The sequence below is a fragment of the Myodes glareolus genome, chromosome 3 (assembly GCF_982192425.1).
Source record: "Myodes glareolus chromosome 3, mMyoGla1.1, whole genome shotgun sequence".
Taxonomy (NCBI): Eukaryota; Metazoa; Chordata; class Mammalia; order Rodentia; family Cricetidae; genus Myodes; species Myodes glareolus.
Window position 1 is genome coordinate 108,851,319 of NC_142028.1, and position 15,660 is coordinate 108,866,978.

At 39.7% G+C, this 15,660-nt stretch overlaps 1 protein-coding gene across 5 annotated transcripts in view; it reads left to right on the plus strand.

Moving 5' to 3' along the window:
• Nfib (nuclear factor I B) overlaps positions 1-15,660 on the plus strand; it is a 216,549-nt gene that overhangs the window by 178,786 nt on the left and 22,103 nt on the right. For 2 of the 5 annotated variants that reach the window (XM_085686193.2, XM_085686195.2), the window contains exons 9-10: positions 4,001-4,166; positions 7,195-7,277. The exons of 1 other annotated variant lie outside the window; for it this stretch is intronic. In XM_085686193.2, the coding sequence (XP_085542319.1) occupies positions 4,001-4,166; positions 7,195-7,277 (249 nt within the window). The remainder of the gene's footprint in view (positions 1-4,000; positions 4,167-7,194; positions 7,278-15,660) is intronic. 2 more of the 5 variants (XM_085686194.2, XM_085686196.2) reach the window with 1 other exon arrangement.

Here is a 15,660-nt window from a genome sequence, read left to right on the forward strand (position 1 = left end):
TGGGCCTAGTTCTCAGGCTCTAGCTTAGTCAGAGAGTAGGCCTGGAACATCGAGCCTTGCAGTCTGTCTTCAGAAAGTTTCTTGGTGACTCAATAAGTTTTTCTTATTTAAAGGTGGCTGAATGACAGGTAGGAAGTATGTTGCCCCAGAGGGATAAATTTGTGAAGATGCTTTGGGTTTTATGTTTTTGGATTTTCATTGATTGAAAGAAAGTTTATGCAGAATGTTCAATGCCAAAAACACTCTAAACTGGAGTTCACACCTCTGAAATACCTGGTTTGACATAGAGACAAAGTGCTTATTGCAGGCGGGAGCAAGGTATGTGCTAAAATAAACACCCACAAAAGAACTCACAGCTGTATTTATAGGCCAGTTATTCGGCATTAAAATCAGCTTTGGCAATGTAAACATTTTCAGCAGCCTTTGATGACTCCTGACTCTTTGCAGAGACATGACTTACATTTAATAATGAATGGCATTTCCAGCTCTTTCTGTCTCTGTCTCTGTCTCCGTCTGTCTGTCTGTCTGTCTATCATCTACCTCTATCTATCTATCTATCTATCTATCTATCTATCTATCTATCTATCTATCTATCTATCTATCTACCTATCTATCTATCTATGTCTATCTATCCTCTCTCTCTCTCTCTCTCTCTCTCTCTCTCTCTCTCTCTCTTTCTCTCTCTCTCTCCTGTCATCTCTCTCAGTCCCTCAGCATCCCTTCAGGGATTCATTGTATAAGTGCAGTATCTCTTGTGCATCCTCACTCTGGATCATGGTTTTTTGCACAGCCAGCTAGACAGTCTTTGTGCCAATAATGAGTTTATCAGTAGTTACAGTATTCAGGTCTCTAATGTAATTTTGATCTTATGGTCTAGTATCAGGCTTTGCTGTTTTATCTCAAAAGCCCCTGTCCACTTCTAACAACTTTTAAGACTTTGGGGAATTTATAGGATATTTTATGATTCTGCTGTTAAGTTGTGCTAAAATCAGAGTACATAAGTATATGCATATTAATTGTAAAGTTTTTTGTGAGCACTTTTGTGTGACTTTGTTAAGTGAAGCACGATGGTCTTTTCTGAATGTTTTGTTTTAAACATAATATACTGTACCTCTTGTGTGGCTTAGAAAGTTACCTTTGCTTTTAGTTTCACTAACTAATATATGAAACTAAATATTAACAATTGAGAGTTAAACATCTATTTGTGCTATAGAAAAAAATGCCCATGTGGTGTGATGATGATGTCTAAAGACAATTAAGTAAGGAGCAAGATCTTAGGATACCAGTTTAGAAATGAAATTTGCTCTCTGAGTATCAATTCAAAACTCTCTGTTCCATAGAGAATTTTGCTAGACTCATCTGGGAACTGTGCACACAAGGTCTGATTTTAATTTGTGTAGAATTTCCATGAATAACAAAGTCTAATTAAGACATCCATTAAAAGTCCTTAACGTTAATTCAGTGTGGAAAATCTTAGAGTTCCATTGGATTTTTTTTTAAACTGATGTCTTAATTAGGCACTGTTAAGGGGAAAATTATGCAAATTAAAATCAGGCCTTAGTGTTACGCATTTCTTTAATTATTCAGCGCTTGTTTTACATATATTTCGATTTTTTTATAAGTTAAAAGTGCATATTAGGTGATAATCTGCCTCTTTTGGTCACAGTTTTTCCTGTATATTTTCAAAGTAAATGTCCAGCTTCTAAAGGAGCATCCTTCTCCCATCTTAGGTGAAAGCCAAAAGCAAAAAAGAAAAAAAAATTCAGAATTGTATGTATTGGGAAGAGCATAGTAAATAAGGTAGCCCACTGCCAGTGCCGTTCATCCTCAGACAAGATACCCTTTGCTTTCCTGTATCCCACAGCAGCTGGACAGGTAGAGACTTTAGAACATAGCTTCACTCATTTAACTGGTGGAAAACTTGAAGTGAAACCTCCATGTGGCCCTGGTTTTAGAAACGTCTGCATGGAATTGGGTGCTCTCTTTTGTCCCCTTTCCTCCTTTTGAATGGGAGAAAACGGTCCGTTCGTAGTCACTCAGTTCCCGTAGACGGACTGTGCACTGCACAAACTTAGCTTCTGTGGCAGTGTTTACCAGAGATTCTTGCCATTTGACTCCTGCTCCAGGTAGATACGAACTGTTTTGGTGAACATTATGCAGAAACACTTTTGCCATTGACTGTACCACCAGCGCGAAAATGAGAACTTTCCTCTTCCAAGGACATACACAAAGCAGTCATTTATAATGTTCCCATAGCCAGAAGTTGATAATGTCTATTTAAAGAAACAAACTACCACTGACCTAGAAAGAAAAATGTGTCTTTATAGTGAATGGCAGAAATGTTTTTTTTTTTCCTCTAGGAACTATTGTATCTGCTTTGATGTTGCCCGTTAATTTGCATTTCAGGGTAGATCTGTTCCTCTGCACCTTCCAGAGCTAAAGATGGGGGAACTGACTACTGCTTCCCAGCTTCATCCAGCATCATGCTAATCTGGATTCTTAAGCAACTAAGATGCCTTCTCTTCCCCACAGCAGTTTGTAGGTTGCTTCCATTACTGCTGCACCAGTTATAGGGAGACAGTCATGTTATTCAGTGGAATATTTTGAAAAAAATTTGGTTTAAAGATACAATTCTCCAATAGGTTTTCATCAAGAAAGTCCAGTTTATTTTCCTGATATAAAGTTAAATACTTAATTAAAAGTATCCATGATGAATAGCTAGGAAGTTCAAAGTCAATTTTAAAAAATAGAATAGAGGAACTAGTCCCTCTGTTACCTAACCCAAAGACTCAATCCATGCCTCTGAGTCAAAATATTTAAGTACTGTTAACTCTCTTTTCCTAATGAAATATCCAGTGATAATCTATATATGGCTATTTAGATACATATTGCTTCACTCTCTTTGCTTTGGGAAGCTGGGATTATAAAGACCATATATTTATGGAGAATACTTCCCAGAAAATTCTTAGAATGATCATGCAGTGAGTAATAGTTCTATGACTATAACCACAAATAGCCTTCTCTACCTGGGATAATGCAGCCCAGGCTTTCTCCAGACAATGCTCCCCTAGGGGCTTACTCCTACCACAGCAACTATTTTGAGTGGTCAAAACTCAAGTAATAGCATCTTTCCCGAAACTGGACAGGGAGTTTTCTTCTAAAATCTCACAAGCATTAATGCAACTCTTCGTGCACAGTGATCGAAGTGTAGCAAACGGCAGCGTGCACTGGATGGTCCTCGCGTCCTCTTTGGTACATCCTTGTCCCTGCCTGTGGGGATGTCTTATTCCTAAGCATAATGTCTGACTTCTGCAGTTTATAAATCCGTGTGTGTCGGAAATCTTAGATGCTTTACATCTCATTCTATCTGCTTGTAGTCGCAAATTATTGAAAGGGAACTGGATACCCTAGAGTCTAAACTGCCTGGTATGTGTGTCTGCAATACCTGTGTACGAGCGAAGGCTAGAGTTTTATATGCCGAAGTGTGGACTATTGACTGTCAATGAAGGAAACTATATAGTGTTGAGTATGTTCCCCATCCTTGACGTTTTGTCTCCCTGTATCAGTGACACCATTGCGTAGAAGGAAAATAATATCCTGAGAGATCAACTGAGTATGAACTGCAGAGCATAGGATTGCTGGGTTCTTACTGTAGAGAATTCGGGAAGGAATTCCACTGTAGTATGAGCTAGGCGGCAGTCTCACTCCATTGGGTTTTCTGGCCTACTAATGAGAGGGTCAGGCTGACTGATCTTCTAGGGGTATTGTAAAGAGGAAATCCCCTGTCCAACATGCACTAATGGTCCAAGCCTTCCTTTAAGTACTGTTGCTGCTGCTTCTTACTACTAACCGTTGATTGGCCTCCAGCTCAGACTTGAGAGGGCCTGCATGGCGACTCTCCACCCTGTGCAGAATCCACGTGCGTGTCCCGCGTGGCGCTGTTGGACAGGACGACTGCCTTTTGGATCGCTTCACCTGGCATTCTGTTTTTGTTTTGTAGCCTAACAGCAGTGGTCAAGTAGTAGGGAAAGTGCCTGGCCATTTCACTCCTGTCTTGGCACCCTCTCCCCATCCCAGTGCAGTGCGACCTGTGACCCTGACCATGACAGATACTAAACCCATCACTACATCCACTGAAGGTGAGGCAGTTTCACCTACAGCAACCAGTAAGTATTTCTGTAGGAAATGAGAAATGTCCATCGAAGGCACCATTGGATATATGATCCAAGGTGGAGAACACGGGGACTTTTCCGGCTACCTGAGCAGATGGAGATTTCTCATTTAAGTGGAGCTAGCAGGCATGGATGTGGCCCAGCTGTCACATGCTCTCTCTTATCAAATTTCCGTTAGTGCATCATATTTGACAGGGGAGAAGCATGCATTTTATTTTTGAGCAAACAGCCCACAACAAAAGTAATAACCCATGCCTGCTTGTTCAAGGTAGACATTGAAATTACACCAATAACACAACACAGTATACAAAGGTTTTCCATCACCAGAAGAGAGATTAGATAATTATCACTTATTGGAGCATTTCTAGAAATCAAACCCCTCCCCCAAGCGAATAGAATCAGTGCCTTTGCCAGATAATTACATGTTTACCTCACTGTAGCTTGTGTCACTGTGAGAAGCAGTCACACACTGTGCTGAGCAGGGTTAGGTAGGTGTGAGGTACCTACACTTTCATTATCTACAGCTTTTTCTTTAAATCTTTTGGTTGTTTTGGCTATCACCTGACAATCAGATCCTATGCGTGTTAGCATGGCCATCGCATTGTAAATGGTAGCAACCTTCTGTAGCGTACATCCGTAAGTCAAATGATTCCTCCAAGTTAGCATATAGAACATTCAGAATTAGATGAGGAATCAATCCATCTTCAGTTGGCTTCACCCAAACTACCAGCTTCTTAAAGGGCGCTGATGGGCCCAGATGGGCAACTGATGAGGTTTCATCTGGGAGGCACTGGCGGGTTCCATCACTATGACGTGTTTCTCAGATTCTGATGGTTTTTCTTGCAGAGAGCAAAGAAAACCTTTGTGCTCTGAAAGTTCCCTCATGGAATTAATTATACCATCAGAGACATCATTGGCTCTCACTCTCTCTCTTCTCTCATTCTTTTTTTTTAAATGTTTTCTAAAAACATAAAGAAACTATCCCCAAAAAAATGGGCAATACCTTAGGCACACAGGGACTATTCAGCACTTATTTTATGAGACTTCATGAGCCCTACAAAGCAACAAGTCCAGAGAGGCTTAGAATATACATGACTATTCAGCGATGCTTGGTAACCCACGCCTAGCAAAGAGTCCCACCCTAGTAAGTGCTTCCCTAAATGCAAAAATGGGTGAGACTCCTCTTCTGGATGGTTTCTGTGCATATTATAATCACTGAGACACTATATGCATGCTTTTACAATGAGCGTCACAGCCTCTCTGAGTTAAGACACAGTTTAAATAAAAGCACATAAAATATGGTCTTAAAAGGTAGTCAAAAAACTACTTCAGGATAAATGCTCAAAACCAAAGTTCCAGAAACTTCTGGCACCTACTTTTATGTTGATATCCATCCATCAAATTCAGGGGAGGATTCAGTCCAGATAACCAGAGCCCTCTCACAGGTATACCTTCAGTCGCTTTTATAATGAATTGCCTGTGTACTTGGGCAGAGGTTGTTCAAAAAGAGATATGATTTGACTAATAAAATGTCCAAAATATTGTAAAGGAATATCTTGCTTATATAAAGATGGCTTCATTGGCCTTTCCCCGCTTCTACATAGAAATACTGAGTAACACAACTGATAATGTGAAACTGGATGTTGAATTTATACATCAGTAAAGTTAACAGAGACCAAGGAGGCCTCTCTTTAATGACTGGAAAACAAACAAACAAACAAAACAGCCCAGACATGGTGTTCACACTATAAGAGTAAAGCTCCTCTCTCACTTCCCAGCCTGTGTATTGAGTTCTCAAGGCCTGGTGATGAGTGGGGAATCCTAACTCCTAATGGCATCCTTGCCTTATTTAGCAGGATGACCTGTGAGCATCCTCAGTGTTTTAAAAACTTGACCTAAAAATCTCCAAGGTCAAATGATGCATTTTAAAATTGAACATGAAAAATTAATATATTGGTTTTTAAAAGCTAGCCTATTTAAAGTTGGTGTCTGAATTCCTAATTAATTATACTGGTTTTAATCTTTTCAGACCTTGTAAGCAAAACATATGGTACAGACTCAGTTTTTCTGTTCAACCAGAGATGGAGACATAGGACTGATTCTTTTGCTCCTTGAAAAAGGTAGATTTAAAAACGAGAATATTTCTGCGGGAAGTTCACCCCACAAGGAAAGCACTTGTACAAAAAGTAATTGTAACAAGCAGACACCCGCATCTACTCTACCTGGTAGATGTCATAGGCACCATCAGCTCCTCTCTGGCCAATCACAAGCAATTGATAGTTGCTTTCACATTAACAGAAAACGAAGGTTTTTGTTTTGTTTGTTGTTTTTGTTTCTTTCTTTGTTTATTTGTTTGGTCAAAAGTGCTTCTACCAACCTGGAGGACATTCCCCATATTAGATAATTAGATGTATGGAATTACATCATAAGTCATTCCATATGATGTAATCCAACTGGGCTCCTCTCTTAGAAAGTATTAGTGGATTTATCTCTCTATCTATCTGTCTATTTATTTATTTGTTTGTTTTGTTGGTTACACATTTAAGTAAAACATTCTTTTCATCTCATACTCAGCAAGCGCATCCACTTAACCCTGTCATTAGCAGCGGTCACTTCATCCACTGTCACATTTAGAATCAAGGCAGCCATAACTGATTATCCCACTAGATGCAGGTCCAAGGTGTATCTACGATCAAGGCCTTCAGCGTAGCCGAGCCTCGACATTTAGACAGTGCTGCACCGCAGCACACAGTAAGGATGATGCCCACACCGAAGCATAGCTTGTGGTTCATTGCATAGATCTTTTTTCCTTTAAGGAGGGGGGGGGGATAGTTGATTTGAATCAATGATTTTGAATCCATTTCTTTTCTGTTGTTTGCTGTTCACTCAGACAAAAGAGAAGAGAAAGAGAAACACCTTTTTGGTCGTGACTCCCCACTTCTCTGGGTTTCTTATACATGGACAGGGTGTTCATTCTGACAGTTCACGATTTTTATCTTTGTTTTTGTTCTTCCTTAATCAGCCTACACAGCCTCAGGCACATCTCAAGCCAATCGATATGTGGGACTAAACCCAAGAGACCCATCCTTCCTGCATCAGCAACAGGTGGGCACGTTTCACCCAGGTGGAATGGGGTAGCCACGCTTTGCTTCGGCGCTTTCCTCTGTGTTGCCTCTCAGATCTGGATTCAGGATGGGGCTCACAGGGCTTCTGAGACCAAAACCGATCATTTAGTTTTCCAGATTTTTTTCCCCTCATTTATTCTTTGCTTCTCACCTGTCTGACGTTTCTGAAACTGGCTCACGGCCTCTTCCGTCTTCTTAGCACGTAGTGACAGCACCCACAGACATTGGGTGCCAGCTAGACAGTACTGTTCTGTCTCCCTGCATACTGAGGACCTACTAGCCAGTGCGGCTTTCAGGCGCTGACGTGGAAAAGCCAGCTAGAGTCAGTACGTAGTTTGTTCGGAGCAGTTTTGTTTTCTCCAGATGTTTCACCCCTCCTTTATATTCTAGTCCAGGAGGAGGACGTGTGGTAGAGCTGAGCTCACAGGCGAACCATTACTCCTACCCTAATACATTTCAATTGCTTCACTGATTTCAGATGCAATGAAACACTTTTTTGGGGGGTGGGGGAGGGGAGTGATTCTGCCTTCTTACATCATTGATGTGTCAAGTAGGATTTTAAATTTCACATCCCATTAATGCTGTAAATTTAATGCAAATGAAGTGTTTACACAAACTGTGAAAAACTACAGCCAGGATTAATGGTGGCTTATGAACAAATTAGCCACAGTCTAAAGCAGGCACCGCACCAACAGAGAAATCCCATGATTCTGGTTCCAGGGTCACAGGAATACTTCTGCACACTTCAGCACTGAAGTGCATTTTATGAGGCATATGTTTGCTGTTCTTCAGTTTGGATACAGAGCAGTTTGAAGTGAACAGTATGTAAAACATTACATAACAAAAGGAGGCCACAGTGCAGAAGACAAGAGCTGGGAATAACCACCAAGTTGTCTCTGTGTTTATATGAGGTTTATATATGTAGTAAGCATGCGAAGTTACTTGTGCCCACGGACTCAGTTCTAGAGTGGCCTCTCTGTTTCCCAGGCCTTCCTTGGCGCAGGCCAAGGTGATAGACTGTGTACAGTAAAGGCCACCACATGCAGAGTTCAGAGCAAACCATAAAGATGATAGCTCATTCAAGATACTTGACATTTTGCAGGGTTAAAATAACAACGCAGAGCGCAAGAGAACTGAGTGGAGACATCTGTGTATAGTTATGGAAATACCAAATAATAATTAGTGGAATAATTCTCTGGAATGCTGCTTTTTTTCACCTCTAAAATTACTATAATATGAATGTGTTACCGCTCCTACGGTTCTATTTAACAAATGTATGTGTTCTTTGTGTTTTTTAAAACACATGCAGGATTTATAGGTTTTGGAAACTTGTTTTTTTTTTTTAAAAAATAATTATACAATTTTTTCAGAAATATTTTTGTCATAGGACTTGCCATTATTCTTTATGACACTTCTCTAATTTCCAGTTAATTTTTAATTCAAAAACATGCCTCCATTATTTAACCTTTAGCCTGAACACATTTAGAATATTATAACCAATCCCATCCATTGAGAAACAATTGTTCTCTTTGTCTTAGCCCAGGGCAGCTTTAGTTTGTATCAATTAAGAGTATTGTCAGGGTCTCCTGTAATCACAAAAGTGCATTCATACCAAACTTCCCTCTCTCTTAACATTATCTAAAGATGCCTCAAGAAAGCTCAGGACAATGAAAATGTGGACCTCAACCGTGGGCAGAAATCTGGGCTTCTTTTACTCTGTGGAATGTTTATGACACTTTCTCGTAAAGTCTGACATTCGTTTTTTAAGTGGGCAGTTTTGAGTAAAGACCATTTACAATGTGAACATATTTTCTGAGTTCAAACATGGTTGCTATTTATGAATATATGGCATGTATTAATCCTTGGAAGCAAAAAGCCATATACTCCACAGGTAAACATTTTAAATACTGAGCAGATAGACAATTTATCTCTTACATAATAAGATCTTCATGTGAAGAAACTCAGTTTGCCAAATTCATAATGAACTATGATGTTGAGGCATGAAGAAAACATCATAAATGTATGTCATATGATGTACGCCTATCACTTAACTGAAGCACCTGTAAAAATCTATTTTCTTTACCTTTCAAATTAAGAGCAGCAGAGACAAAACTGCGTATTCACTATACAGGCATGGAGGGAGCGAAATAGTTTAAAGGACTTCAGTAAAGGTTATTCTTCCTCCAGCAGAATGGGATTGATTTACTGTGTTCTCTCATTACTTTACAAAGATTTAAAAGAGACCGCTCTTCTAAGGGCAGCTCCTAAATGCATTTGGTTTAAAGCACTCAATGATGAATGCAGAGGAGAATCGAGGGGTACATGAAATAAAAGTGATCAATCATTTTATATTAGCTAAGAGAAATTCAAAATTGGAAAGGCAGTGGCTTTAGTCTGGAGAAGCTTTTTAAACATTCCCCATAACCTTTCATATACATGACCCCTTCAAAATAAATATTGTCACCAGGTACATTCTTCAGTTCATGTGGGCCGCTTGAGAAAGATTTATCCTTTCAGCTTATGAAAAATATTGATGTGCATTGTTGCATGGATTTTTTTCCCTTAGAAAAGAATTTTAATATAGCTTACATAAATTAAAGTTAACGATAAATTTAAGATTATTGGATGTTTTTGACTGTCTTCTAATAACCTTCCTACAAAATGACATCACAGACAGGCTTTCACTACAGCTGGTCCTCACACTAACATTCCTACATGGAAATGTAAGATCTTAAGGACATCCATACTGGCGGATTTGAACAGTGAATTGCACGCATTGAAGCTCAGTGGCTTGTTCCACACAGTTATTAGCGGTCACACATTGTGAGCCCCTATTTTATAGCTATCTCTCTTGACTAGTGCCAGTTTCTAACCGTCTGGAAATATTAGTTGTTGTATTTGTTCTGATGTTGGAATTTAACCTAAACATAAATGTGATATTGCATTTAAGTTTAAAAACTAAAGTCACTTAATTATGGCAAATAGTTCAGAAATGTTCACGTATAGCAGTTGCTAACTTGTCGTAAAGCCAGTCCTCCCTGTGAAGTATAATACTCATCTCATAGAAGTGATCAGGACCTGCCTTTACGTCTCCTGCTATAGTTTGGGGCATTGTTCAAAGCCCAGCACTGGTCTGTCTGAGGAATCATTGACTGACTTAATGCATTCGCCACTGGCATAGGAGAAATTTTCAAACCAGAACTTCCACTGGCGCTTCCTTCCGTTGTTAACCTTTCTGTTGGAAAATGGTGCAGTGGCTTGAAGAATTCTGGGATCCTTCTTTAGCTACTGGGGCTCTGCTCTCTCCTGCCAAATGCCTTGTCCTCATCTGGAACACTTTCAGAATGCTGGGGACATCTTCTCTGACTTCCCTGTGAAGAAGTCCTGAGCAATGAAATCCTTTTCCCTGCTTCCTAGCTTGCATGCGCCCTGTACACCTTCCTTTCTGTTGACTCTGAAGCAGCCCCATCTCCTAAATTTTATCTACTTGAAAGAAATCAGAATGTTAGATCTTACTAAGAAAGAGTAGAAATTATTTTATAATCCAGTCTAACAATGTTAATGTAAATGGATATTAAAAGAAAACTCAGTTAAATTAACATCAGTTCTTTATATGCTAAGGATCAAAAGTTTACCATTTTGAGGACTTACTTGCTCTCATAGGAAGTTTAGTAATTAAAAATAATGTAGCTTATTTATCATCAATTACAGTTTGGTGAAACATTGCTTTCACAACAGAAACCTTTAGTAATATACATCAATATCACAAAATTTATTGTAAATTAGAGCTATAAGTTTATAGCTAAGAAACCTCCTGTATAGCCATAGGAGACTATACCATTCCATGCAGCCGTTGAGTTACACCCTGACCCTGGATACAGACTGGAGATTGTAGGTAGGATGAAGATGAAGTTGCTTTGCCTTCCTTAAATGAGGCAGTGAGTCAAGGAAGCTCCTATTTGTAAGAAGTAAGATTTGTTCTCACTTGATGTCTCAGACTGATGTCCTGACCAGGTACTCTCTGTGACTCGCCCCCTTGGCTGAGTGCCTTGTCCCTGCGTGGGATTTAGCGGCGCTTGAGCTTCCACAACTGCAGCTCCTGTGTGACTGTGCAACACTGTTATTTCAAGTTCAATTATCGACTGGTTATGCTGAAATAGTTTCAACACTTTTCTGGGTAGAATTCGAAAGCACTTTTCATTACGTTAATGATTTCTGTTACACAAAATAGCTCTTAAAGAAATTGCCTCTGTAGGATTTTTTTTTTTTTAACGAAGATATGAAGTGAAATCCTCTTATAATATTTGTCCTGGCAAATGACAAAGCCAAAACCTGGAACATAAAAACTATTGAAAAGCCGATCATTAGAAGCCAGCAATTGAAAAAGGACACAAGTGGACTATCAGCAGGCTTCTCTGTAGAGCCAGGAAGCAGGCTATCAACACTCAGGCCATTCTTATTGTGACTGTTATCATAATTGACAGCATGACGCAAAAGCCTATCACGTGACTTCTGGGTAGATATGTAAATGGTAAGAGGTCACTTTTCACATATGCCTGCTGAAAAGGAAACACATTTAAAGGAAGTTTTAGTCAAACTAATGGCTGTGCACATGTTTAGCTTTGGGGCTAGTTTTGAATTGAAAAATAAAATCCTTCCCTCTTCTGTCTGTCTTTTATTATTAATTCCTTTATTTCGCTCTTTCTGATCAAAGACAGGGCTCTAGATGTACTACTCGAATTAATGTCAGAATAAAATTATTTAATTCACCCTTAAATTCTAAAAAACACAAGGGGAAATTGTCTTCTTTCCTGAAATAAAAACTCTCAGAAGGAAAAATTCTTAAGATGATATTTACACACTTTTGAGCTGCATAGGCAAAAGACAGTGACAGGCGTGGTGGAGGGACAGTGACAGGCGTGGTGGAGGGAGACAGTGACAGGCGTGGTGGAGGGACAGTGACAGGCATGGTGGAGGGACAGTGACACCATGGTGGAGGGACAGTGACAGGCATGGTGTAGGGACAGTGACAGGCATGGTGGAGGACAGTGACACCATGGTGGAGGGACAGTGACAAGCATGGTGGAGGGACAGTGACACCATGGTGGAGGGACAGTGACAGACATGTGGAGGGAGACAGTGACAGGCATGGTGAAGGACAGTGACACCATGGTGGAGGGACAGGGACAGACATGGTGGAGGGAGACAGTGACAGGCATGGTGGAGGGACAGTGACAGGCCTGGTGGAGGGACAGTGACAGACATGGTGCGGGGGACATGGTGCAGTAATGCTGAGAACCAAGATTTAGGAGTGAGGAGTTTGACCTTTGCCTTTGATGGGAGCAGGTGTCTCTAACTTTGGGCAAATCTTAAAAGGGGAAAGGGGTCGCATTGTCACCAACAATCTAAACACCTTAAGTCTATAGGCATAAATAATTGTCATTGAAAGAAAAGGACTCTTTAGTTTCCAATTCTTCATGTATGACTTAAAGTCAGTGATTTTGATTAATTTTAGGGACTGTCCATACCCATTTAACTTTATTTCGTTAAGTATCAAGAAGCATGGCTTCGGAAAGTGACAGAGTGACTTTAAGGTATCAGAATGGCTTGACAGTTTGATTTCGATCATTTTCCCTGTTCACAGAAGTTCTACTACTTAGAAATGAGTGGAAGGTCATTTCAGTTGCCCCATAAGCAAGTAGTTAATAGTAGAAATTTTACCCACCCCCCAAGCAGTAAGTAGAAAGCACGGACTTTGGTGTGAAATTCTTTCTTTGTGCCTCCATTGTCCCCCTCCCCCAGACTGTTTTCCTGAGCTATCAGGAGAAATGGAGAAACCCAAGAGAACATAAAACATACAATTCAAGATACTCCCTTAAGGGTCTTGTAAACCTCAAATGAAGAGGTAAATTTGCTCGTGTTGGTTATTCAGCTTACACTTAGTGGGTTGTTGGTTCAGTTGAGAGCTGTTGTCATCACGGCAGGCCGTCAGCACACTGCCTGTTTGCTGAATCTGGCAAAGTGGGCCATTTTGCTTGCTTTTATTTCTTCCCCAAATTGTATGCGTTTGATAGCTCAAGTCCCCTGTATGACAATGAAGGGCCTTCATCTGAGTGTACAAACTTGACTTTAAGGCCATATTGATTCTTTATGCCTATCAGCACCTTAATTTATGTGCAGTATCTCAGATATTTCCACTTAGGTCTTTCTGCATGTGTAGACTGTTCATTTTAATTTCTTAATTAATTGGGAATCCCACCTGGCCTTGGACTCATTCACTATGTAATAGCGGATGACCTAGAACTTCTGATCCTCCTGCCTCCACCTTCCAGGTGCTAGAAGTAGCAGCACATAACAGCACACTTGATTTTATGTCTCATTAGGACCGGGGACCAATCCCAGGGCTTTGTGGATACTGGGCAAGTACTCTAACTGAGCTATGCCCCAGTCTCTTTGAGCAGACATTTGAAAGAAACCAGAGAGTTCCCTGACTGGCTGATTTGACACAATCTCATTTGAATTGTGCTCTCAGGAACTTCCCCCTCCAAACTGCAGTCTCAGAGCATGTGCAGGTCCCTGCCTTTACTGCTGTGTTTGTAGTTTACAAAGGTTTTATTTGACCCCTATACTGATTGCTTCACGGGTGGGTCCTATTTCTTTATTTTTTGTTTCTTCTTGGAATATTGGGCACAATGTGTTTAATACCTTGGTTTTATAAACAGTCTTCTTTCATTTGATAGGTACATATAAATTAAATAATTAAATCGCCATGTGGCTATGTATTTGGTACAGATATGCATATGATTTAAGCCTGACTTTTAGAGTCTAAGAAAGCTGGGAATCAGCGCCCCCTTTATGAGGTCACCTGGCCCCTCCCCTACAAGGTCACGCTGCACCAACAGGCTGGGTTTCTAAACTCATTTGCATATGGTCTTTTAAGCTTGACTGCTATGGGATAGGAGGTCACCTCTTATTTTCAAAATTAAGATACTTGGAAAACTCACACTTGCAGAAGGTTTGAACTTACGAAAATGTAATAGAGGTGTTTATGTACCGGTTAAAATTCAACTTTAAAATTTGACTAGAAATAACTTGAATTTTTTTTTTCAAGACAGGGTTTTTTCTGTGTAGCTTTAGAGCTTGTCCTAGAACTTTCTCTGTAATCCAGGCTGGCCTGGAACTCAAAGAGATCTGCCTGCCTCAGCCTCCTCAGTGCAGGGATTAAAGGCCTGCGCCACCTCCACCTGACCAGCAGTTGAATTTCTTTTTCACTCATCCTTTCTCAAAGCAATGGCTAAACTGTCAGTACCTCAAATTTAAAACTCTTCATTACTTAAAGTGAAATTGTGTTTAGCATCTTGAATTATAATAGTAAAACGTTTCACGTTCTTCTAAAGAAGCTTAAATACACTAAGTATGAGTCTTCCAGTATTAAGAATCTGTCCTGAATTTGCTGGTCCAAGAATGTCTTGGTTAAATATGATACTTAGGAGCTGATTTTCTTAGACATTCCTGCCAGGGAAATCTTTGGTGAATAATAGCTGATTTTTGTTTTAGTCGTTTATCTGTTGTCTCCCTTACCTACACTTTTTAAATTTTTACTTTTTTGGGTAGTTTATTAGTTCAAATATAGTTAAGAAAATAATAATAATAACAATAGACAGAGAAGTGCTGGCTCAAATGTGTGATAACAGACAAGCGGGCACAAATACTTGCCTCCTTAGATGCTTTGAAAGTGTAGGCAGTGCTGGCCCATAATATAGGCAAACAAGTGAAAAATCTTATTTTATAATTTTTAGTTAACGGGTGAAAATTAATTCAATGATTCAATATTAATTCAACTGGTATCTTGCCAACTTCTTTGACATTAAATTATTCTTAAATACAATTTTTGATCATTTTGTATATATTTAACATTTTTTCTGTTTTAGGGAAAAAATATTTTTAAAAGACATAAGTGTGTACATGTACGCATAAGAACATATATTAATGATAAGTGGAAATAAATAGCTTATTTGGTTTAACCGCTTTGAAAGTATATGTAGGAAAGAAAAGTGAGAACTTACATTGATTTTAAATGCTCAGGATGAAGCCAAAGATTGTGCACTTGCAGTTTTTAGGGTTGGTTAAAGAAAAAAAGTCACCAGCATGTAACTGGCCAAATCTGCATATGAAACTCCCAGGAAGACAGTAGGGTCTCAGCTTTGTCTGAGACACCCATGAGTGGTTCTGGGGTCTTACGGTCTTGTGCAGAATTACTAGCTTTCAGAGAAAGCAGAGGGTCCCCTAGACATTAACCTGTGACTAATCATTAGCAGAATTGGCTGTGGTGTGCAGAACGTACATCTCGCTTCCTGCTAACC